The 27,357-nt window shown below is 38.7% G+C and overlaps 1 protein-coding gene and 1 long non-coding RNA gene across 12 annotated transcripts in view; one reads left to right on the top strand and one right to left on the bottom strand.

The window, feature by feature from the left end:
• Positions 1 to 27,357, bottom strand: part of BICD1 (BICD cargo adaptor 1) — a 220,707-nt gene that overhangs the window by 149,286 nt on the left and 44,064 nt on the right. Inside the window, exon 2 of one of the 11 annotated variants that reach the window (XM_082352129.1) lies at positions 6,338 to 8,427. The exons of the other annotated variants lie outside the window; for them this stretch is intronic. Within the exon in view, the coding sequence (XP_082208255.1) occupies positions 8,347 to 8,427 (81 nt within the window). The 3' untranslated portion in view covers positions 6,338 to 8,346. Of the gene's footprint in view, positions 1 to 6,337; positions 8,428 to 27,357 lie in introns of those variants that run through there. 11 annotated transcript variants of the gene reach the window in all.
• LOC309610013 lies at positions 8,434 to 22,803 on the top strand. The gene is made up of 2 exons (XR_014233701.1): positions 8,434 to 21,143; positions 21,474 to 22,803. It is a non-coding gene; the product is annotated as an uncharacterized lncRNA (long non-coding RNA).

Here is a 27,357-nt window from a genome sequence, read left to right as displayed (position 1 = left end):
AAACAAAAATAAACAAATGGGACCTAGTGAAACTTCAAAGCTTTTGCACTGCAAAGGAAACCATAAAGAAGACAAAAAGACAACCCTCAGAATGGGAGAAAATATTTGCAAATGAATCAATGGACAAAGGATAAATCTCCAAAATATATAAACAGCTCATGTAGCTTAATATTAAAGAAACAAACAACCTGATCCAAAAATGGGCAGAAGACCTAAATAGACATTTCTCCAAAGAAGACATACAGATGGCCAAGAAGCACATGAAAAGCTGCTCAACATCACTAATTATTAGAGAAATGCAAATCAAAACTACGAGGCATCACCTCATACCAGTTAGAATGGGCATCATCAGAAAATCTACAAACAACAAATGCTGGAGAGGGTGTGGAAAAAAGGGAACCCTCTTGCACTGTTGGTGGGAATGTAAATTGATACAGCCACTATGGAGAACAGTATGGAGGTTCCTTAAAAAACTAAAAATAGAATTACCATATGATCCAGGAATCCCACTACTGGGCATATACCCAGAGGAAACCATAATTCCAAAAGACACATGCACCCCAATGTTCATTGCAGCACTATTTACAATAGCCAGGTCATGGAAGCAACCTAAATGTCCATTGACAGACGAATGGATAAAGAAGATGTGGTACATATATACAATGGAATATCACTGAGCCATAAAAAGGAACGAAATTGAGTCATTTGTTGAGATGTGGATGGATCTAGAGAGTGTCATACAGAGTGAAGTAAGTCAGAAAGAGAAAAACAAATATCGTATATTAACGCATGTATGTGGAACGTAGAAAAATGGTACAGATGAACTGGTTTGCAGGGCAGAAGTTGAGACACAGATGTAGAGAATAAACATATGGACACCAAGGGGGGAACACCGCGGTGGGGTGGGGATGGTGGTGTGCTGACTTGGGCGATTGGGATTGACATGTATACACTGATGTGTATAAAATTGATGACTAATAAGAACCTGCAGTATAAAAAAAGAAAGAAACAAACAAACAAAACTACTAATACTAAACTTTCTTTGGGCTATTTGTATGGAAATATGTTAATATAAATGTTTCAGACATTACATGAAATTTCTAAAAATCTTATATGTTCTGGTATAATGTTATAAGTCATAATTCTAGTTATTACTTTAAAATGTATATATCAGAAATAACTAAATTTCCTTGTCAATTGCATTATTATGAACTTTCATCAAATCTTTAACCGTGTTCAGTTTTAAGTCTTTTGTCATTTACAGACAGTTCTGGGTGTACTCTGATGCTTTTGCAAAAACGTTCCTATAAAAGGGTTTATCTTCAAGGAATTCATGGAAAAGACTCTGACAAGTACAGATTTATGGTAACTGAGTATACTGTTGAACTGAATGAATAAGCATTTTCAGAACTCTAATGGAAAACTAATGAATTCATAAAAGTGCTAACAAAAGATCAAGATGAAAAAAAAATTAATTACATGGGACTGAGTGAACTGATGAGGATGATTATAATTTTTGTGACTTTCTGTTTGAATGAAAAAAAAAAAAGTCCCACAAGGACTCAGAGGCAAAAAATATACAAATCAATTTTCACTGCAAAGTAAAGGAGCTGTTACAGTGGAGGATTACTGGACTGAATGTCAATATTATGACATAGTATGAGTGTGTTTCGTGTTTGGTAATTGCAATCACTGTTGCTTTTGTTGTGGTCATCCATTTACAATGCTTGGTGTCAGTTTATTTATCTCTTGTAAAAATAAAATACAGTGTGTGTGTGTGTGTGTGTGAAAAAAATAAATTAATTAATTAAAAAAAAAAAAAGAATGCGACTGACAAGGGCTAATTTCCAAAATATACAAACAGCTCACACAACTCGATAACAAAAACACAATCAACCCAATCAAAAAGTAGGCAGAAGACCTCTGTAGACATTTCTCCAAAGAAGACGTACAGATGGCCAAAAAGCAGCACATGAAAATATGTTCAACATCGCTAATCATTAGAGAAATGCAAATCAAAACTACAGTGAGATACCACCTCACACTGGTCAGAATGGCCATCGCTAAAAAGTCTACAAAGCAATACTCCGTAATGGCCTATATGGGAAAAAAGTCTAAAAAAAAAAAAAAAAGAATTTGAGGTACAGACATCAAAGATACAGGTAAAATCTCAGAAAGGAGAAGATGCTTTGCTTTCAATGACAGACGGCTTTTCCTGAGATGAGGAAGATGGCTGGTAAACCTCTAATGTCGGTCACACGTGATTGGTCTGCCAGAAGTTAGCTAACCCTCAACCCATCTCACGCTTCCCTTTGATTTTATGCCTCACCACATCTCTGATCCACCACAGTATCCAACATGGACAGGGCAGGGCAGGGAGTAGGGGAACAGGAGGGAGGAAGGGAAAGAGAATACAACAGGCTGGTCAACAGTGGGGGGGGAGGCTCGGAAGGTTAGGGTGTCCACTTTGTACATTATTTGGTAACTTCTTTTAACTGAAAATGTGTCCTTTTCAGTCTTTATCAAATGCTTCCACATCAAAATGGCCATGTCAAAGCAATAGATGTGAATGTCACGGGACCCTTTTCTCAGGGCACGTTCTAAATTCTAACTTCATATCCTCAACAAGCTGCTCTCAGATCTGTGATTGAAATTCCTGAGGTAAAACTGTGAACCTAAAGACAAAGCTTTTCCTATTGGGCTTCATGAAGAAATAAAAACCATAAGCTTGAGAATAGTTTAATTCAGCCTTAGTTAAAATTAATGAGAGAACTCATGGGTGATAAAGGTATTTAGTGAGAAACTTCAAGAAAAAGAACTTTGACACAGGTTATTTAAGAATTCAGGGTACTTTCTTAAGAGCACATTGAACAGGAGGGTGGGAGGGAGGGAGACACAAGAGGGAAGAAATATGGGGACATATGTATATGTATAGCTGATTCACTTTGTTATAAAACAGAAACTAACACACCATTGTAAAGCAATTATACTCCAATAAAGATGTTTAAAAAAAAAAAACCTCAACAACAACAAAAAAAGAGCACATTGAACAAAGAACACTTAAGCAAAAGGCACAAGTTTCTGCTCTAAGTTTAAATTTGCACATGCCCTGTCTCTTGTTAAACTAATAAGTAGCTCTTAATGTTGGGTTAGTAATGTCAGGGAACCTCTGTCGTCTGCACTTTCAAACTACAAAGGCTTTAAGCTGTAACTTTAAGAGTATGTATGTTTGTCATAGAAAACTGAATTTCTTAGAATGTATATTATAGACAAGTGATTGTTTTATATAAAGTTGTAAACTGTTTGACATAGAAAACTGATTTTGCTCACCCACCTTGTTATAATTAACTCAATGACTACGATTTCATTAACCTCGTTATAATTAACCTCATTCATATACAAACTATGTAGAGTCTCATGCTAGATAGGAAATACATGCTAGACTCACATACTAAGATATTTTCCTGCCAGTTAGATAGTAAAATAAGATAGCATTTACAGCAGATTCACTTTTAAGACCACAATGCATAATGTCATTCTTCCATGTACTCGTCAAGTTGTTTGCCCAGGTGAATGATATATTATTCTAATAAGAGAGCCGTTTGCCGAGATGAGCAAACTGTTTGTCCTGATAAACTGATTTGCAGAATTCCATGAAGCAAATAGTGAAGCTATTTATTAACTTACTGTCTCATCTTTCTGGGCAAGAATTTCCTGGAGCAAAGAGTTAAGTCATGTTGACATGGATGGGCTCATTCTAATACCTCCTTTCCACATGTGAACAACAAATGGTCAAGGAGAAAAAAAAGGACTGAAATAGAGGGATGTTCAGCCATAGAGTTTTAGAGATTGGTGAGTAGTCCAAGCTCATAAGTTCACTGTGGAAGAAACTGAGACCCAGAGAGTTTAAATAACCTGCCCAAATTCATATAGCCAGTTAGTGAGAGTGGACAGCACAAATATCTAGACATTTTGCTCCGAATCCAATGTTCTTTTCATTACATGACTCAGCTCCTTCTTTGAAATAGTCCTTTAAACATAGAAAAATTTAGTCTTTTATAACACCTGTAAATGGTTCCCAGCATTACAAGCACCTCCGCAAATGTAGTACGGAGATTTAAGCAAAGGCACACCATTTGCAAAGTTATCAACTCTAACACACCTCACAAACTTCACAATGAAGAAACTCAGAAATGAATGTGAAGTCTTGTTCATTTTACATTTATTTTATGTCATTAAAGACCACACTTGGGCTTCCCTGGTGGCACAGTGGTTAAGAATCTGCCTGCCAATGCAGGGGACACTGGTTCGAGCCCTGGACTGGGAAGATCTCACATGCCACGGAGCAACTAAGCCCGTGAGCCACAACTACTGAGTCTGCACGTCTGGAGCCTATGCTCCGCAACGGGAGAGGCCGCAACAGTGAGAGGCCCGCGCACCACGATGAAGAGTGGCCCCCGCTCGCCGCAACTGGAGAAAGCCCTCGCACAGAAACGAAGACCCAACACAGCCAAAAATAAAAATAAATAAATAAATAAATAAATTTATATATAAAAAAAAGACCACATTTATACTTTGACAAAAAATGTCCATTCCACCATTTGTTCTTCTGTTCTTCTGTTCTACTCTATATTTGGAAGCTATTAACATGAACCTTTCATCTCAATTTGTACTAGAAAAGAACTCTGACTAGTACTCCAATGTCGCAACCATCACCAATGAAACACTATATAAAGATGTAGCTATTTTCTGCTGCTCATTTTTATGTCTCTTAGTCACCCAGAAAGTGTCTAATTTAGACAGTGTGTTGGTTTTGTTTGGATTGCTGAGATAGTGGGAAGATTTATATAATATATCACATAGCCAAAAAAGCTTTCTACTCTCAAGGTTCTGTGGTCGCATAAGGTAGCTATTAGCCACGTGCGGCCATTTAAATTTAAATTAATTAAAATGAAATAAAATTTTAAAATCAGTTCTTTGGTCACGTATTTATATTTCCACAGTAGAACTGTGCATGTACATTCAGCAATTTCGGGGGTTATGTTGTATTTGATCACTTCACTACAAAACATACATCACTCTAGTAAACGTGCATCATTAAGTAAACCAAAAAGGAAGGTTATATTGGTCAGGACAGGGTAACACAGAAACATGGAACCACAAAATCTCAGTGTCTTAACACAACAAATGTTCATTTGTTCTAACCCACAGTTGAAAGTAGATGTTTCTGGACAGACGGTTCTCCTGGATACATTGCCTCTGAGCAGTGATTTGGAGAGACAGGGCCCTCTGTATTCACCCAGTCCATGTTGAGAGAGAGAGAAGGAAGGAGGGAGGGAGGAAGGGAGGGAGGGAGAATGGATTTTGTCAGGTGCATGGGAGCTAGGTCTGGACATGCCACACATTACTTCTCCCCATAATCCACTGGGTATAAATAGTCTCCTGGCCCCAGACAGATGCAAAGGGGTTGAGAAAGGCTATCTTCCTATAGGCCCAGGAAGAGAATAAAATGGGATGGTAAGTACAGAGGGCTATCTCTGCCAGAAGTCAGCAACGTTCAGACCTCATCACAGAAACAGATGAGAACGTATTTACAGCCAGTCTGAGGATTCCATAACTGTAATAGACTGTAACATTATTCAAAAGTATTCCTTGCCCCTCACCACGGAATGATTATACATCCCTGCCCCACTGATGCCAGGCCTGGCTGCATGGCTTGTGGTGGCCCTCTCTGCAGGACTGCACATTCCCAGAGTGGCCACTTGACTGGGTTTGTACAACGTGTGTGTGGCATGACATGCATCCTTTTCAAGCAGAAGCTTTAAGATCCATTGTAGGTTTCCACTCTGTTTTTCTCTCTCTGCTGAAGGACTAGCAAAGCCTCAGAGAGGGGCTGCTCCTTCAGCTTATGTCTCAGAATGACAGTGACGTGTAATAGAGTCTTAGTTCCCTGCAATGGAGGTATAGCATGAGAGATAAACCTTTGTTGTTGCAAGTCCCTGAAATGCTGGGGGTTGTGGGTTTTTTTTGTTGTTTGTTTTAGAAAGTCTTCCTATTTATTTATTTATGGCTGTGTTGGGTCTTTGTTTCTGTGCGAGGGCTTTTCTCTAGTTGTGGCAAGTGGGGGCCACTCTTCATCGTGGTGCGCGGGCCTCTCACTATCGCGGCCTCTCTTGTTGCGGAGCACAGGCTCCAGATGCGCAGGCTCAGTAATTGTGGCTCACGGGCCTAGTTGCTCCGCGGCATGTGGGATCTTCCCAGACCAGGGCTCGAACCCGTGTCCCCTGCATTGGCAGGCAGATTCTCAACCACTGCGCCACCAGGGAAGCCCCTGGGGGTTGTTTTTGACCAGAGCACAGCTTAGCCTAAGCGACTAATAAGGCATCAAAATCATAGCAGTGGATGTAGCTCTTTAGAAGCATTTAAAAAGAATAGGAATTGCTTATGATTTGTGATTAATAATAAAACATTCCTGTGAATGTAGAGAATGTGACAAAAGGTTGTATTAGGCACAACCTTTACCTTGGGCTAAAATTACTTCCCAGGTCCTGGGGAAGGGACTCTACCAGTGGCTTGAGATAGTGGAGTCCCTGCTTGCCGTGCCAGAAGAGTGAAGCCAGGGAAGGAGGGGGGTGCCTGGGGTGGGTCTGCTTCTGTGTTCTGTGGCACTATTAGTCCAGGCCCATGAAAGGGTAGAGACTTCCATCTGGATGGAACTTATACATAATAACATGTTCCTAACAAATGATTTATAGATAAATTTCTGGAATTCAACAAATCATATTGAAAACCAAAAATGTGGTTCTGCAGGAATGTAGCTAAAAGGAATAGAAAAGTTTATGGCTTTTCTATTAAACCATAAAACACATTTTATGAATTGAAGAAAATTTAGGTTTCATAAACTTTGCAAACAACAATGAAAATCAAGTAATCAAAAGTTGAAAGAGAATTTAGCTATCTAATTTATCCACTTATTTCCAAAGTTTCAGGCAAAAGGAGTCTTATAGCAAAAGGATTTTTATCATCCTTATTTTGCTTTTCTGAAGTCTAAGTTTCTTTGCTGTTATTTTAAGTAAATTCTCATTAGGTCTTCACCTAGGATGGAAAACAACCATCTGTCATATAACACTTCAGTTACAGTCAATTATTGATTATTCAAGGCCACAGAGTAGCAAGAGATCAGTGTGATCAGTGTACAATGAAATCAAATCAATAAATATGTTTTCTCTATGCAAGGCACTGCATTAGATACCATTACAGATGATTTAAACTCTTTACAAGAACCTAAAATGTCAGCTTTGGGTTTCCCGGGTGGTGCAGTGGTTAAGAATCCACCTGCCAATGCAGGCGACACGGGTTGGAGCCCTGGTCCAGGAAGATCCCACATGCCGCGGAACAACTAAGCCCGTGTGCCACAACTACTGAGCCTGCGCTCTAGAGCCCGTGAGCCACAACTACTGAAGCCCGCACGCCTAGAGCCTGTGCTCCGCAACAAGAGAAGCCACCAGAATGAGAAGCCCACACACTGCAAAGAAGAGTAGCCCCCGCTCACCACAACCAGAGAAAAGCCCGCACGCAGCAACAAAGACCCAACGCAGCCAAAAATAAATAAAATAAAATAAATTAATTAAAAAAATAAAATAAAATGTCAGCTTTCTTCAACGGTCCTATGAGCATCAATATTACCATTTTAAAACTAATAGCAAAATGGCCTCAAGGCCTGTAGAAACACAGAAAATAAGAAAATTAACACAGATTTTTCCAACTCACTGAACAAATAAAACTCTGTGAATGATAGTCACCAAACTTCATGATAACACTTTTAACTCTCCTTCATTTCTAAGCTTCTGATTTTCTCAAGACAATTTCTAAAACCTTTATGAATGGAAATACTATAAACCTCATGTAAGTATTTTCTATGCACAGTGCCAGAGAGGGGGTACTGCAAAGAGCCTTTTCCTCGGGAATGAATCATCTGCTCAGGACCGAAATACACATATAAGAAAAAACTGGAAAACTACAATGCAGAATGTAATTGTCTGTACCATAGGGAATTGAGTTTTTCTCCTTGCCATAAAATCAGAAGGGTACATTCAGATATTTACCACCACCTCTCTGAACTTGGTTGTTAATGAACAGTTTCGTGTTCTATGATGCTATCTTTAAATTCTCCTTTATTGGGAATGGAATAAGTTTAAGTAGCTCTAACAAGCATACACTGGCAATTTTTCACTTGTAGCAGCTAATTAAAAACAGCTGCAACATTAGTCTTTGTAAACAGAATGCATCTTAGAGCAATTACTATCATAATTCCACCAGACAGCAGGGTTTTACAGTGCAGACACATCAGCAGATACTTCTTGCCCTGCAATCTGCTGTGCAGGGACTTCTAGCTTTGCTTTTGCTTTGGTTAAATTGATGAGGTACCTATAGACATAAAGAGACAAATTTAATGACACTAAAATTACATAGGTCAGTGTTCTTTTTCCGTTACAATTATAACAAGTATATCCCAATAATAAGCAAAATTTGCTAAGAAAATTGAATTATGTTCCAAAAGCCAGTGAGTGAGAAATATTTTTTGATAATTAGCTTAGCTGAATTTGAAAATGTGCTAAAACATAATCCTTCCTGTAATGCATAAGATCACCAGCTGTCTTGTTGCATTTATATGCATAAAATGAAGGGCTCCTAATAGTAACTTTAAATGATCTCAAATGTTAATTAGAAAAAAAATCAAGTCTAAAAATAATTGTTTTCATTTCATAGCCAGAATTTCTATACACCATGGCATTCAATATGACAAATTAGTAAAAAGTGGAATTTTTAATAAACAACTCTTTAGTTCTTTTATGCATCTATTCAAATGCCAAAAATATTCCTAAATTCATTTGTGATTCCATTGTAAAAAGTAATATTCTACGTAAAGATGGATTGAAAACATTTATTTTTTCTACCTCCTGAGGCTCCTCTAAAGCTACAGTCGAATAAATTTTTAAATGTGTATGTATTTATAGATACATACATACACACGTACATACAAGAGAATGTGATAGGAACCAACAGCAACAATCTATTAAAAGCTGGGATACACAGGGATGAGGAGTCACTGACATCCCAGACTGAGAAAGCGCATGTCCCTTAATAACATTACGGTAAGGATTAAATGGGATAATGTATGTTAAAAAAATAAGTGTCCAATAAATGCAAATTTTATTATTAATAAAATGTTTACAAATGGTGATCTTTTGGAAGATGGCATGACATTTGATTTAGCAGGACAATATTAGAAGGAAAATGTAACCTGTTGAGACCAGAGTTGTGAATTACTGAAAGAAAGGCTCTATTTTAGACTCCTCAAGGGGACCGTGTACTTGCAGCAGGATGAGGGTAACCTCGCGTAGGAAATCCTTTGCAGAAGGGAATGAAGAGACCCAAGTGAAAAGCATATTTGGAAATCTGATAGTAAAGAAATAAAAAATCTGACCACAGGAAACATCAAGAGAAAGGCCTCACTCCAGAATCATAAGTAGATGTGTGACGGGTGCCTATTTTAAGGCATCTTGAGTCCCTCTTTAGATGGAAGGCTAAGTGCAGCTCAGACTCTTCCAGAAGACATTAGAGAATACACCCACACATCTATGAAGAAGGTGGGAAAGCAGACCCAGAAGACATGTCTCAGTGGGTGACTGCAACGTCCAGACAGAAATCCTCAGGGTTCTCTGAGTAGATCACTAGAGCTGACTATCGGGCCAAGGAGCTCAGAAGCACTGAAGTCCACATGTGGACGTCACTCGCTGTGCACTGCATAAGGGAAAGGATGTCTAAGAAAGAAATTCTAGTCTGGGCTCAGTTGGGCTCAGTGAATAAATAGGGCTTTGCTTCTTTGCCTGGTACAGGGGAATCCTCCACTTTAAGTTCCCCTTTAATCCTACTACAAAAATATGAACTACTTCAGCCTAACACACAAACTGCATATATATTTTTTGAAAAATCAGTAGTATAGCTATGAAAATATTTTGCTTATTTCCATAGTTTTGGTATCAAGAAAGTAGAAATTTAGATTCCTTTACTATTTAACCTACTGTTGGGGTTCAGGTTATGCTGCCTGAAAATATGGTACCTTGGCATATCAAATATTTTAGGATGAAGGAGTTTGAGAAGATGACAGAGGCAAGGAAGGTCATAAAACTCTCATGTGAGACATGCTCTCCTCATATGAGAAGAAAGTCACATCCTTCATTCTGGAGACGGAGGGACACAGAAAAATCCAAAGAATCGGGCCTTGCTAAGTTTCCCCCAGCTTACTTCAGTAATCTCATACTCTTTGACCCATCATATTTCTCCACAAACGTCCACTCTTCATCAAACTTGCTCAAAATAGTGAGTATTATAAAAATACTCAGGTTTAATAGTTTCTTCGGGTCTTTACTTCCTGATGAAAGTATCACATAAAATTAATATCGTTAATGTCTTTGGCAGTTTAATTTTCAGATCCTGTTAATGTCCTGGTCAGTTTAATTTTCAGGTCCAGTCAAGGACCCTAAGAGGGTCGAGGAAAGCTTATCCTATCATTAGATTTTAAGCATTGGCACAAATAGGAAGAAAAACAATTTACCTCAAAATGTGTTTTATCTATTTTAAGAAGGGATCAATATTTTTCTATTAGCTTTAACTTAGGTTAATATGGATTGCTAAACATACCAATAACAAAAGTTTCTACTTCGTAATGTACACTTCATCTAGAAACTGCTTTTATCATTTATTTAAAATATAAGTATGTTCTTGGAATTGTTTCTGGTGGGAATGACATCCAGAATCTGGTGTAAATGGGCTTTTCAGCAGAATTGCTTTATCACTTGAGGTGTGGCCTGCGGTTTCTACAGAGGCACAAACAGATTACTTTACACAGAAAAAAATGCAAAGCATGGTCCCTTCACTTGTGAAGTAACCCCCTCTTAAAGAATTATTTACTTTTCAGTGGTCTTAAAAGAACTATGAAGTACTTCACGTTCTTTTGGTTAATATTTTACACTCTCCAAAACCTATCCCCATCATATGTGGAGAGAAGAGGCTGCTATCTGTTACAAGTGGAGTGCTGTTTTAACTAAGGAACAGCTATTTTCCTGGAAATAAAGCCCCTTATACTAAAATGCAAGACAAAACCTCCTTCATTCCAGCTGAAAGGTGCTGAATTGAGTGACCCCCAGATGCCAGCCTGCAGTGAGCCAGGACAGCCAGCAGCGGTAACAGAGCAACTCCCTACAACAGCAGCGGGGAGAGCTGCCCCGTCCTTTTACCTACCCGGTCAGTCAGTTGCCAGGCTCCTGCACAGATTTAGAGACTACTGAGAACAAAACAAGTGGCCACCTGCCTGACTTTCTAATATTTCTGACTTTCTAATAAGTCATGAGATCCTTGCTTCTGTGGTCTGTCTACCAGACAGGATATCCTGGAGCAGAGTCTCCAGCATGAATCCAACCGAAGTTAATCAAATTTGAATCAAATCCAATCTTAAATTTCTGTAAATCAGGGACTGATCTGCTGATCTAGCAAACAGATTAGTTCCCTTTAACCCTGGTCCTGTCCTATCTCACCTTTCTGTCCTTTTCCTGGAAACTGCAGCTGAAGTCCCAGTGAGAACTGTGGTCAAGCCTGTTTGTTGCCTGCCAGCATTGCAGTCAAGTGGATAATACTTTGACCATGGCCTGTTCTTTTTAAAGCTCATGCTTTGACCTCTTTGGTGCTGAGCCCATTCTCTCATTTAGGCTGTGTTCAATGGTGATATCTTGATATTATGAATCAGAATTATTCTGAGTTCTGAGAGTGACACATAAGAAGCGATTATTCCCCTCTATCAGCCTACTATCTAATTAAAGATATGACTAAATCTCATGAAATTACAGCTATACCAGGAAGAGTATAATTTAGGTAATACACACTGTAAGTGGTTTAGTAATTGATACCCATAAAAATAACTTCTGCTGTTTTTCTCCATAAGATAAAAAAAAAAAAAACCAAAAACTGCTCATCATCACACAATCACATTAGCATATGCATATATCTACTTTGTAGACAGGGTCATCATACGCATACACTTCTGCAATCTGAATTTTTATTTGATACACATTCTAAACACATCTATATCACTATATTTAACAGCTGCAAATAATTTCACTAAGTTAATCATTTATACTGTTTACAAATTTTTATCATTATATGGAGTTTTTCCAATAATATTATTTAACATAAATATTTAGACTCTTTTAAAATCACTTTTTTCAATATACTTTTACTCGTTTCCCTTAAAAAAAAAAAAACTCAACTCCTCCTATTTCTCCTTAGCCATCCTCACTCCTCCAGCCAGAAAACCAGGGTTAGGCATGGACATGTATACACTACCAAATGTAAAATAGCTAGCTAGTGGGAAGCAGCCACATAGCACAAGGAGATCAGCCCGGTGCTTTGTGACCACCTAGAGGGGTGGGATAGGGAGGGTGGGAGGGAGACGCAAGAGGGAGGAGATATGGGGATATATGTATATGTATAGCTGATTCACTTTGTTATAAAGCAGAAACTAACACACCATTGTAAAGCAATTATACTCCAATAAAGATGTTAAAAAAAGTGTAATGATAAGAGATTCAAGAGAGAATTTAAGGATAAGGAGACAAAGTAGCTTGCTGGTAAGTCTATTTCCCTTAAAGACTCTAAGGTTTCTGGGTGAAGAAACCTTGTCTTTTCATCTCTATATCACCAGTACCTAGTATAAAAGCAAACTATTCCCTCCCTCTCACAAAGATCCCAGCAGCTTGGTGACTCTAACAGTCACCTAACAATAATCAGGATGCTCCACCAGCCACTTACTCTGTCCTCCTCGGGTAAATGGTCCTTCTAGACTTACCACATGGAGGCAGATAAAAGCCAGCCAGTAATGAATACATTAGCATTCAGTCCTAAGTAGAAACAAATATTAAAGTAAGGAAAGGAAGAAGGTAGGGAAAACTGATGCAAAGAAGGGAGAAGGGAAGGAAAAATCTGTCTTAAGGACTAGTGTTCAGTTCCAGCAGTTTTAGTACTATAAGTTTAAAAATACAAATATACAAATAAAAAAAGAAAAGCATTTATATTGCTAGCTCATCCATAACTGTGACATAAGCCTTACTATTTACTCCAGATGGGTAAGAATAAAGGGTGCCCTGGATGAGGTAATGTGGAAGAAGAAAAAAGTACTGAATGCTGTGTGTGCAAGATCTTAAGTTATAAAGGAAAGGAAAGCATCAAAATCTTGTTCTATGTGGGAATACTGCATATCATACTTCCTAGGGACCTAATTTATGATGTGATTACATTTTTAAAATGACAATAAAGGCTTAATTTCTAGTTCCCACCACATCCCCATCAGGGGTTGGCTATGGCTTTGAGAGTAGGCTAACAGACCTGCCCTGCCTGGAGCACTGCCAACCATGCTGGCAGAGGGAAGAGAGAACACCGCACATCATTCAAGTGCCCCTAAGTCTCCCACTTGAAAAGGACATCTGTCTCACATTTCAGAGGCCCAAACTAGTCAAGGAGCCATGTTTGACTTCAACAGGGCAGCAATGTACAATGTTCCTGTAGAGAGGCACCCACAGAGAGGGCACGGAATTTTTCAGAACAGTCTTCCATAGAGAACATCTTTGTTTTGATCTCAGCCTCAAAAAATTTTTTCTTATCATTTTACTATTTTAAGAATGAATTTGGGGACTTCCTTGGCGGTGCAGTGGTTAAGAATCCGCCTGCCAATGCAGGGAACATGGGTTCAAGTTCTGGTCCGGGAAGATCCCACATGCCGCGGAGCAACAAAGTCCATGCGCCACAACTACTGAGCCTGTGCTCTAGAGCCCGCGAGCCACAACTGCTGAGCCCGCGTGCCACAACTACTGAAGCCGGCGTGCCTAGAGCCCGTGCTCCGCAACAAGAGAAGCCACTGCAGTGAGAAGCCCGCACACCGCAAGGAAGAGTAGCCCCCACTTGCCGCAACTAGAGAAAGCCCGCGCACAGCAACGAAGACCCAATGTAGCCAAAAATAAGTAAATAAATGAATAAATAAATTTATTTTTTTAAAAAAGAATGAATTTGGGTGATTATTTTAAATCTTATATTTGAAGGACAAGTCACTTAACCTCTGTGGGCCTCAATTTGTCTGAAATATTATGTGATGGGACTAAATCGGGGTTTCCAACCGCGGCAGTATTGACATTTGGGCGTGGCGGCTGCCCTGTGCATTGCGGGGTGCTTAGCAGCATTCCTGGCCTCCACTCCTAGATGCCAGTAGCACCCAGCCCAGATCTAATAACAAAGATGTCTCCAGACACTGCCAAATGTCTCCCTAGTTGAGAATCACTGCGCTAGATGATCTCCTACGTTTCTTCAAATTCTAAAATTCAATGCTCCGCTAATCTGTGTTCAAACCAGTAAGACCCTTTGCCAAATTTTAAGACACACAAAATATGCCAGTCCAGGAAATAACTATAATCTGTAAAGTGACACTTTGAAAGTAAGGCTTCACTTGCTGTAAACACAGAATCTAGATCCATGAACCTTCTATTACGCTAACTAAAATTCTGTAATATTTGAAGAATAAAGTACACTACAGGGAAATGAGCAAACAGTATTCCTGTAGAAGGTGGGGAACTACATCTTTTTATATAAGTAACGTTTAGGCTCCATCCCAAGAAGGTTTTGTTTGTAAGTGGTTTGGACCTATTTTATTTATTGAATTTATATCCTGCCTCATTCCAAAAAGCATCTGAGGCAGCTTGCAAAGAGGCATACATAATAAAAATGGAAAGAAAATAATAAAAATAGGGGGAAATAGGTAACGAACAAGAAGAAACAAATGTTCCAATCATAAAAGTCAGTATCATTTCTGGGACTGTGCATAAAATGTAGCTCAGAATTTCAGGATGTCTAAGGAAAAGTTGGAAATAAAATAGTTATATAATTTGTATTGTCACAGAAGAAAAATTATTTTCTAGAGAAACAAGGTTTTTCTTAGGATTAAACTCAGAGACATGTTTCATGTAAGAAGGACCCATATTCTATGGTTTCACAGGAAAAGGCAGTTCTTATATGACTTAAATATAAAAGCGTAACTTTTAAACACAATTTGGTGAAGGTGTTTCTTTGGGAAGCTAAAGCAACATGGGTAGTTTTCCAATAAAAGCTATCCAATGACCTAGGTGATCCAAGGATGAGATGTCGTTTGCCTACAAGAGTGGTTTTCAAAATGTGGTTGTTAGAGAAAACTTTTCTTCAAAGAAGAGAAGCTTCTAGAGAAGTCTTGTACATACAGCAGATTGAGGCACAGCTGCACCTCTCCTTCCCATCACTGTCTCTCTTCCTCAGAAGGATCCTGTGACAGAGTTCAAAAGCCACTAACCTAGAGGATAAAACTTCAAATGCCTAGAATAGATTCAACAATTCAACAAATACATGTTATGCTCCTGCTAAGTATTAGAGTACATATTGTTTTATATATTATTCTTCGTAAAAATAATTTTTTCAGTTAAACTTTTAATGAGAAAATTGACAGTACCCAGGACAATTCCGACAGAGCCTGCAGTGCTAATTAAGCCCAGGTCCTTAGACTTAACAGAGTTCATCTTCTGTTAAGGAATGAGAGCCCCCGACCAGCATTCACATCCAGGTGCAAGGCAGTCCCATCTCCTCAGAACAGACAGGCACAAAGTCAAGATTCTTCTCACGAATCTGTTTTGGATCCACTCAGGAACCTGACCTAGTGATTGGTTCACATCCAAAGTTTCTACATTGCTGAGCATTGCTGAGGTAATCTGAGCCTAAAAATTTTTTCAGCACCAATATTACCAGCGACCATCCACTGCTTTGACTTTCTGGCTCCTGTCAGCCAAATGCCAGGTAACTGTTCTCACCTCAGTCTCAAGGACTGCCTCACACCACCTCCTACTCCTCTCCCTCAAGGTCAGGATAGAACCACCCTGAGCAGCTGGTTCCCATTCCCTGCCCTTAGACCCTCACCAGGCCTTGTTCCTCAGTCCCGAACGGGGCCCTTTAAAGCAGAAGGCTCACTGAGGCCAAGTCCTACCAGGTAAGTAGAAAACAAGGAACAAGAAACTGCACCAGGAAAAAAGGAACTTTGAATCCTTCACTCTCCCACCAGGAACACAAAAGTATGCATTCTCAGGTTTATCTCACTCTTCAAATGTAAATGCAAGGCCCTCCTTGAGAAACAGTGGGAGGTAAGGAAGCTGTCTGACCAAGAACTATAGCTTGCAAAAGCTCAGTCGTGTGTTAGTAGCTAGTTCTAAAATACATTACATAATCTGATGTAACTGACAGCATGAATAAGCCATAGAATGCAATCCTGTAACTGAACTAATTAATACTAATAAAGTATCAGAGCAGTCTGATACTTCTCATTTACACACTGAAGAGTGTCTATCAAAATTATCTTTGTTTCATCAGTTAGCATTGTGAATTTCTTCTCTGTAATAGGTATAAAAGATAGACATTAAAAAATCTATCCAACTTTCAATAATAACAGCAAACACTTACATAGGCCCTATTATGAGCCAGGTGTTGTTTAGAGGGAAGAAAATACATTTATTTATATAAATATAAATACATGCCATCTCCTTTTAACCTTAATATTATGAGTACATTATTATTTCCTTTTTAAAGGTGAGGAAACTAACTCACAAGGAAGTTGTTACTTCTGCAAGATCAAAAAGCTAATGAGTGGTAGGGCTGAGATTGGTTTGCGGACATTTGGTTCTGTCCAAAACGTCCATAAGCCATTTGGTCCACACCAAAAGGTCCTTGATGTTTGGTCCTGTTCAAACCACTTAGCACAAACCAAATATGCTCACAGACATTCTGGATCAAATTTCAAGCACTTTTTGGCATGGACCAAATGGCTTATGGACGTTTTGGAGAAAACCAAATGCCCTGAAAGGCTGGGATATGATGCAAGGAAGCTGGGCTGCAGAATCTGTGCTCTTAAACACTACAAAAGACTCTTTCTGGGTTTCACATACGACCTGACATTAGGAAGATCAATGTCAAATAAGAGTGATTCTCAGCTACTTCCTTATAATTGCTATGTGCCCGTAAAAGGAGAAATAATTTTAAAGTCTGAGCAAAACATGAATATATATGAACAACTGCAACAGGCCCAAATCCTGTTATCTATTCTCCAGTCTGTCACAAATGCATTTTTGCTTTTCTATCTCAGAATATTAACAATAATTTTATTTCTTATTTTCATTTCATTCCAATAACACAGCTTTCATACATTTATGAATTAGTAGCTGAAAATATCTGATTATTTTGTGATCTACATAACCTAGACTTGACTCTGGAAAAAAGAAAAGAATATTTAGAATTTATGATATGGAATCTGAAGCTTCCTTTTGAATTGATTTAAAACAAGTTTATTATTTTCTTATGAGAATAATGCATGTTATGGTAGAAATTTTTAAAATACAATCTGAGAAAAAGAAAGCTAAAACTCATGGCCCATTGATAACCAGCGCAAACATTGTGGTGTACAGCTTTTTAATTTATTTCTATGCTGATACCAGCTACCACTTACCAGGCATTTAAAGATTGTAAGACACCATGCCAAGCACTTATTATGTTTTCTCATGGAATTTTCATAAAAACCTACAGGGCAAATATTATTATTATTCTCATTTTTTTGATACAAGAGTAGAGAGGTCTAGAAACCTCAGCCAAGGGTTCCAACCTAGGACTACAGGGATTGCTGATACTATGATCCCAATGAGGCAGGCACCCCATCTATAACCCCACTTTAGGCACTGTGTTGGGTAGAGGCTTAACGAATGTGGTTAGCTTTCACGTCCCCCAATTTTATCCCTTTCTTCATTTACACACAGGTTCCCTGGTTTAACTCAAGATTCCTCAACTTGGGCGGTAATGACATCGTTGGCTGAATCACTCTTTGTTGTGGGGACTGTCCTGTGCAATGTAGGATGTTTGGAGGTTTAGCAGCATCCCTAGCCTCTACTCACTAGATGCCAGTAGCCTTCCCCTAGTTGTGACAACCAAAAATGTCTCCAGGCACTGTGGGAGGGGGAGGGGGGACAAAACAGCCCCCAACTGAGGGCTACTGCAGTTTCATAAATTGTAACAATATTTGAAAACTCATAGCCTGATTAAGATAGTCTGTTAACTGAGATAGAATTTTCTCATAGAAACAATTCAATAAAGATTATCTATGAATCTCCTTTTACAAAGAGCCCCTTCAGAATTCTTGAAGGGGTCCACATGTACTTCTCTCTAGTTTCTAGGTATTCTGCATCGTTTTACTGTGCTTTGTTTTTGAATAGTTGAATCCCTGCAAATCTTCAAATCAGTCGAGTTATAAATTAGCTTGAGGCTAATTGCCAAATCCTCTTAAAAAATAAATTTTAACAGAGTATCTCCTCAATACTTTTATACAAATCTGGTCAATTCCTGCAGTCTCTTTTCAAATATCTCTTCTAGTAATTCTAGTCTTTGTTCTCATAATACTCTATGAGTATATATACTCTCTATATACATTCGATATCATGAGTATATATACTCATGAACCCAATTCATCTTTATTGCAGTTCCTCTGAGTCTGAAGTAAAATTCAAGCTCCCAAGGAATGCTTTGTCTAACCTGGCATAGTCCCCTTTGGATCTTTCTCTAGGGGAGATCTCCCCCTGGTGCAACAAAAGCAGGGCAGTGTCATCTAATTATGCCCCTATGATCCTAGACTTGCCATTTCACCTACACTGTCAGGATGTACAGCTATCAGGGAGCTCATTAAAAATAATTTTGATGAAGAGCAGAAATACTGACAATTAGCTCCAGTGACCTTCTAAAATCCATTTTACCTCTTGAATTTTTTTCCCCACTGCAGTAGTCAAATTGTTTTCTAGAGTGTTGATGGATTCACTTTCGTCCTTTGAGGTCCTTGAAGAACGATCTTTCTCTTTAACTATCAACGTGCTATTGAAAGGGGTTTCTGAATCCACACTGCAGCGTTCCCACTTTGACCCTCACAACTAAGGAATAGAGACAGAGACACGTTATATTTGGCTTTCTCTAATTACCCTAATTACCTCTATAACAAATACCATAAAGTTTCATTTGACAATAGGGAGTTTCCCAATCCATTTACCCTCCTCCATGCAGTGAACATTTTGTAGTCTAAAATACCACCTGGTTTGATGTCAATAAAAAAGAGAAAAAAGACAAAATAGATTGTGTGGTAGTCAACTATCCTTAGTCTCACTTTTGAACCATATATTCTGATTTATCTTCAGTTTACATAGTGCAAAGAACTGATTGTTAACTGAACTCCTGAGAATTAGTGCATAATAGCCTGGCCATTAAAACTGCAAAAAAAAAAAAAAATAGAGTATAATAGTAAATCAATACTATTGATAAAACAAGACAAATTCTATGAATTATCAGAGTAATTAACAGAAGCTGCTATAATAGACAAACCTGTAAATCTAAACGGTTTAACTCAACAAATGTTTATTAACTTATCCTGTGTTATAACTTAACTCAGTTAAGTCAAAAGTAGATTGGATGGCTCTCCTCCAGCTATGTCATCTGGACCACACCCCTCCAAATTCATTTCATTAGGGGAAGAAAGGGACAAAGGAAACATGCTGGCTTACAAGTGACACTAGCGAATTCTGTTCGCAGGTAATTGTCTAAAACTAGTCTGAGGACCCTAACTCAACTAAAAAGGAAGTTGGGAAATGTAAGGGGCACATGGAGTATTTGGTAAGCACTAGAATCCATGTTCAAAAGATATTACTATAATACTGAAAACTGAAAACAGCAACTTTTATATTCCATTTAAATATTATTATCAAGACATTAAAAGTTTTTCAAGCTCCTAATATAACCTTGAGTGAACAAGCAAGATACAAACTGAATATATATTATCTTTTAAAGACAAGAAAACTATAGGAAAACAACTTTGTTGTTACCAACAGTTATCTCTGTATAGTATGATTATAGGTGATTTAATGTTATTCTCTATATACTTCCTTATTGTCAAATTCTCCACAATGAGTATGTATTAAGAATTTATATCAATCAAATAAAATTACAGTATCAACCTATTTCAGTACATTGTGCATAATAAACCCTCAATTACTGCATGAATGAAATGAAAAGGAAACAGGAAGAATTAAATGAGATTTGTTACATTCTTACATAAAATTCTATTACAATGGAATTCAAATTTTATTTTATTTTTTTATAAATTTATTTATTTATTTATTATTTATTTATTTTTGGCTGTGTTGGGTCTTTGTTGCTGTGCGTGGGCTTTCTCTAGTTGCAGCGAGTGGGGGCGACTCTTCGTTGCGGTGCGCGGGCTTCTCATTGCGGTGGCTTCTCTTGTTGCGGAGCACGGGCTCTAGGCACATGGGCTTCAGAGGTTGTGGCACGCGGGCTCAGCAGTTGTGGCTCGCGGGCTCTAGAGCACAGTCTCAATAGTTGTGGTACATGGGCTTAGTTGCTCCGCGGCATGTGGGATCTTCCCGGACCAGGGCTCAAACCCGTGTCCACTGTGTTGGCAGGTGGATTCTTAACCACTGTGCCACCAGGGAAGTCCCCAAATTTTATTTTTTAATCAAAGAATCTTTCTTTCCTATTAGAAGACAAAGCTTTGATGAATAAGGGTTAGAATTATAACAGGTAACATTATTGGCAAGTTACCATTAGCCAGGCATGTGCTAAGCATATCACATTCTTTATCTTATTTATTCCTCAAATTCATATTTTGAAACAAGATTATACCCATTTACAGATTTGGAAGTTTGGGCACATAGAGGGGAAGGAGGATTTGACTTCAGATAGCATGACTCTGGAGCCCGTACTCTTAATCACTACCCTGTGCATGTCAATTATTTTTTGACATTGAAAAATCATAATTTACATTGCATTCTTCCAAAGATTGCTAAACGAATGTAAATTTTTAAGAAGTAGAATGGATACGGCAGATTGGTGCTTAACATCCATTCTAACTTCTTTCTAATGAGCCTTCTTTCCAGCAGAAGCTGGAATATTAAAATTTGCATTTTCTAAGACTGTATTGCAGGTAGGTTTTTTTTTTTTTTTTTTTTTTTTTTTTTTTTTTAAATAAATTTATTTATTTATTTTTGGCTGTGTCGGGTCTTCGTTTCTGTGAGAGGGCTTTCTCTAGTTGCGGCAAGCGGGGGCCACTCTTCATCACGGTGCGCGGGCCTCTCACTATCGTGGCCTCTCTTATTGCGGAGCACAGGCTCCAGACGCGCAGGCTCAGTAGTTGTGGCTCACGGGCCTAGTTGCTCCGCGGCATGTGGGATCTTCCCAGACCAGGGCTCGAACCCGTGTCCCCTGCATTGGCAGGCAGACTCTCAACCGCTGCGCCACCAGGGAAGCCCTGCAGGTAGGTTTTTGAGTGTGATTTAGGGTCACCGTAGACACAGCTGTGTGGGATTTAGCCAGGGGAAGTGAGGCTAAGGTTATGGCTGTTTCTGCTATGCAGCATGGTCATGGAGGAATTTTCCTTCTCGGTTACAGTCTTACCAGAGATTGCAGTGTCAACTCCCTCACTTCGTGGCTGTTGAAGGGTGTGATATGGGGCATCCATTTACTGTGCATATTATAGCAGGCAGGGCATGGTTCTGGAACCAGCAACAGTACCTGCAGTTTCCTGATCATGGCGGCTTCTTTACTATAGGGGTGGTGGTATAACTCTGAAGCTGACAGCTTCCCAATATCAGAAAACTGAACAAAAATCCATGAAGAGTCACAGATGCATTAAAAAATATTCATCCAGAGCATTTTATTTACTAGACACTATATAGTATTAGGTGATAGGAATACAATGACAAGCAAAATATACATGTCCCCAGACTTAGGGAGCTTACAGCCTAGTTGCGGGAGCAGAAATTAACAAAATAATTATACAAATAAATATTTATTTACAAATTCTGACTACTCTTAAAGTTTTGCCTTTCATCTTATTCCCGGGGCAGTGAAAATCATCAAGAATTTCTAGAATTCACATCAACGTACTGAATATTTAGTCCAGTTTATTGATCTTAACCTTCAAACTAAGGTAAGTTACAATCAGGAGTTTAGATATCAAATAAAGACAAATTCAAACCAGTAATGATGACAATGCAGAACTTCCAAGAAGACCTTCTGGCAAATGGCTACAATTCAACAATTACCGTAAGCAAAACTATGCTCTCCTAAAGACAAAGAAAAAAAAATACAATCATGATGATGTCAGTGCTGTGGAAAATAACTGGTCATATTGACATACTGTTAATGGAGTCTATGTCTCTGGTTGAATAATATTGATTTCACTAATGTTCCTTCTAGTGTCAGCTCCCTTTCACTTGTCATATGGTATGCCATCTTTCAGCTTGGAAGGATTACTACTCAGCATTATGATGAGTAATGGTTTGGCAACGGATGTCTTCAGGCTCATATCTTTTACCATGTGGGGGGGGCTGAGTAAGTCATGTAAGATTGGATTTAGGGTAATCTGAAGACATAATTGTATTCAAATCATTTTTCTTTCTGGATCTGAGCAGATTATGGGCAATATTGGGTATTACTGTACCATTAAGGCTTCCAGACAAAAGATAAACATATTGCTCATCGAGTCATAGAGTTAACCTATCCTGTAAAAAGTTTTTTTTAATAAATGATGTTAGATGTTTATAAGGTTATATCATAGTCTTGTTGCAAATAAAGCAAATTTGGATAGAGCTTAAGTACAAGTGAAATATTATCTACCTTCATTTGTTTTAACTTTTAACTATATAAGGGGAAAAAGGAAAAATTAGTACATATATGTATATGTGTGTGTGTGTGTGTGTGTGTGTGTGTATGTGAGAGAGAGAGAGAAAGAGAGAGAGAGGGAGAGAGAAAGATCTGAAACTTAATTATACAAAAATATGTTTCATCATTAACAGGAGAATCTACCCATCTCAGTTTCTTATACATAATAAACCTTAGATTGTTGCATGAATGAATGAATATGAAACACAAAAACAACTTAAATGGCACCACTGTATTTCAAGACAATTTAGATTTTCATACCAGATTATAAGAATTAAAACTAATTTGAATCAGCTAGCTCTTCTTAGCCAGATTTAATATTGAAAAACTCATGCTTCCTGACTGTCCAAAATCTATACTGAGGCCCCCCCAAATTTTTTTAAAGTGAGGCACTTCCATTTTCAAGATAAATGAACAAAACCTCAATAAGAGTGGTTACTTTTAACCATATTTATGGAAATATTACTAAAGTGTATGATAGATTTTAAGAGATACCTTAGCTTGAAATAGCTTAGCTTTTTAAAGATAAAGCCATTTCTTAACAACACAGGGTATTATACACCTCTTGTCAAAAAGGGCAGTGTAAGGCATGCTGGAAAGGTTTACTGCTAGCGGATTAGCCAAAGCTGCCTGGTAAAGGAAGGCTTGGTTCCAGAAGAGGATAACATCCAGAGCAAGCAAATCTAGTGGTTGGGACACGGCAGTGGGAGGGACAATAACCTACCCTTTGTTGAATACAAAGTATGTGCCGAACTAAACCATGTGCTTAGTATGTGTCAGATGCCATACCTACATGTCATCTAAACTCGTTACAACTGGGCACTATTGTCCCCATTTTGTGGGTGAGAAATCCGGGGCTCAGAGAGATCCATACTTTCCAAGAGTGACAACTAGGAAATGGTGGAGCCTGGATTCTAATCTCAGCCTGTTAGGCCCAACCCATCCTACATAAGCAAAGTTCTGTGTTCAAAGTGTGCAGCCGTGTGACTCCTGCTGAAGGGGAACCCCAACTATAGGTAGGAACTAACTGCCCTACTTCCTCTCTGGGCACAGGGATGGCAAGATAATTGGGGAAGACTGTCCAAACATCAGGCAAACAGGCAGAGTTCAAGCCAGAGTCCCCAGCAAGAGGATGGTTAACGTGGGGACTTTTGCTTGGGGGCATATATAACCAGCAATGATGGCGACACATCAAATACTGGGTCTTTGGCAGCAAGACAATTCCAGAATCCCACCTGCTGGTGAATTGATTCTCCCCGAACACTTCTTGCCAGGACAGGCTTTTGGGACCAAGTTGTTGGTGCTGCATTAACAGATGAAAAATAGTAAAGGCTGAAGCTAACAGGACTGGGAGGACACAGTTGACACTTTGGTTATTGATGTTACAGCAATGCCCAACAGGGCTACAGGGATGTGTAGCATTACTGACATACAATAAATAGCCTAGATCACTATACTTTTTGTAGTTTTTCTCCCTTCCTTCCCTGGCAGCCTACTGGTAGTCACTTTTTGCTGTCAGTATGCCTGACTAGCAACTTCTCTGTCCCCTTCTCTCCCCATCTGGCCTCTCCAAAAATATACATCTTACCAGCTAATCTATATGCTAGAAAACTCGTAAACCAAACTTGTTTGATGGTGTACAAATTATACCCATATCACTGGTCCCATTTTTTCATTCACTCCAAACACTTCTTAAGCATTTTTAATCAAGAGTGTCAGGCATTGTACAAAGCCCTAGGAAAAGGACACCAAAGACCAAGTTCCTGCATTTGAAGAGCTCATAAACCAGTGGGGACAGAGAGGAGGTACTATAAAATGACACGCTGGGATATTACAGAGGCTGTAACAGAGTTCTGTACAAGTGTGAAAGTTGCATAGAGTCGCAAGCGAAGCTCTCACGAGACTCATGGAGGGTTGTTTGCAAATAAAGTACATGAACTTCTCTGCATACAGGGACAGGGGCCAAATGTGCCACCATAAGAGTTTGAAAAAGATGAATAGTTAATATTTGTTGAATGCTTACTATGTGCCACAGGTATTCTTTCCACATATTAACTCATTTAGTTCTTACAACAACCTTAATGTGTTGCTATTATTTTTATTTTCCTTTTACATCTGGAAACTGAGCCACAGAGAAGTTAAATAACATGCCCAAGGTCATATGGCTAGTAAGTGGAAGAGCCAGGATCTAAAACCAGGCAGTCTAATTCCAAATCCCACACCTTAACTACTTAACTATATCACTGCCCCAACCCTTAGCGCATAGTAAAGCACCCAATAATTAATGGTCAAATTAAAATGAAATAAACTTTGTAACATCTGTTGGCCAAAGGCCTTTCAGGTACTGAAGGTGCCGCTGTAGGGGAGGCCATCCTTATTACCAACTTTACATGTATATTTTCATTTGGCATCAGAACAACCCTCTGAAGTATTATTATTATCCCCATTTTGCAGATGCAGAGACTGACACAAAGGGAAGTTAAACTTGCCCAGAATCACACAGCCAGTGTGATAGTAGATTTGGCCCAGGCAGTCAGTTTTCAGAACCCATGCTCTTAATCATGACAGTGAAGTCAATATGTGAAAACCAGTTTTTTTTTTTAATGTGAATAGGTGAAAAAGTACATTTCCAAGGTGAAATTCACTAAGCTGTGACCAATGAAGACAGGAAAAAGAGAAAGAGAGAGAGATTGAGAGAATACCTAGGAAATAAACTATCATACTGAGAAGACAAAGAAACGGTGGCAAGAAGATTTGGGATCAGATGCCTCCTAGTACCACCCAACAGGTACCCTTGAGCATCCAGGAATCCTGTTTCCTTCCAGAATAAGCAGAAAATGTGGGGAGCACCATTGATTTATCACTTTTAATATTTGGATATAGATTGAGCAAGCTTCCATTTGTCCTCTTGTCCTAGGACCCCAAAATGCTTAGAGATAGGTCTGAAAATCTATTACTACAAACTATCCAAAATAATAGCACAACACCTGAATTTGCTCCTAGGCAAAGAGGTTTGTACTATTGACATTTCATCCCTTCTAGAGAAGGTAAATTCCTTAGCATCCATATGAGTGAGCCTGGGTCCTTCATTAACCTTTGCATCAAACGGTACCACAAAAAGGAAAAAACATTAAAAAAGGAAATTCAAAAAAAAAAAAAAAAAAAAAAAGGAAATTCAAATTGACACATAGAGGCAGGGTTCAAGTACTTATCTCTAAAATTAGGCTCTAGGGACTTCCCTGGTGGCACAGTGCTTACGAATCCGCCTGCCAATGCAGGGGGCATGGGTTCGATCCCTGGTCCTGGAAGATGCCACATGCCATGGAGCAACTAAGCCCCTGTGCCACAACTACTGAAGCCCACGTGCTCTAAGGGCCCACATGCCGCAACTACGGAACCTGAATGCTGCAACTACTGAAGACCGCACACCTAGAGCCCGTGCTCCACAACGAGAAGCCACCGCAATGAGAAGCCCACGCACCACAACGAAGAGTTGCCCCCCACTCACTGCAACTATAGAGAAAGCCCGCGCACAGCAATGAAGACCCAACGCAGCCAAAAAAATAAATAATAAATAAATAAATAAATTTAATTAATTAAATAAAAATAAGGCTCTAGACTCAAAATAATCATAATACTAGACAAGAGTAATTTCTAAAGAACTTCATCTGCTGAATCAATATCTAATATTTTAAAAACATATGTCAATTAACATCCATATTTATTAGGTTTTAAGCCTGTGAAAACCAGACCTTTGGTTTAGAAAAATAATAACTATGACTAACACATACATACCAGTACAGTAAGTCCCCTACATATGAATGAGTTCCGTTCAGAGAGCACGTTCATAAGTCCAGTTTGTTCGTAAGTCCAACAAACTTAGTCTAGGTACCCCACTAACACAATTGGCTATATACTGCTGCTTTTACACTTGCTTCTGGGTATCCTGGGCTTGAAATAAAGATACTGTACTACTGTACTCTATACAGTAAAGTACACAAAAGCACAACCACTTGTAAAGGATGCACACATGTGACAATGTATGCCAGACATGTGAACTAACTTATGTGATTGGACATGCAAATGCATGTTCACATCTTTGAAAGTTCAAAACTTGAAGGTTCATATGTAGGGGACTTACTGTAATTATATTCTAGGCAACAGTTCAAAGTGTTTTATATTTACTGACTCATTTAGCATACACATGCGTGTATCTGTCTCTCTGTCTCTCTGTGTATGTACGTATATATAATACACACATACACACAAATGTATTCAGATTGACAATAGCTAATTTATACTAATCCAGAGATAATCACCTCAGCCCTGAATTATCTGACATTTTGGGTCAGATAATTCTTTGTTTGGGAGGGATGTCCAATGCAGTATAAGACATTTAGTAGTATGCAATAGATGCCATAGCAACCTCCAGTTGTGATGGCCAAAAATGTCTCCAGACATTGCCAAATGCCTCCCAAG

The sequence above is a fragment of the Balaenoptera borealis genome (assembly GCF_965194805.1).
Source record: "Balaenoptera borealis genome assembly, chromosome: 13".
NCBI classification, from domain to species: domain Eukaryota; kingdom Metazoa; phylum Chordata; class Mammalia; order Artiodactyla; family Balaenopteridae; genus Balaenoptera; species Balaenoptera borealis.
Note: the sequence above shows the minus strand (reverse complement) of the source record. Positions and strands in the feature narration are given on the sequence as shown.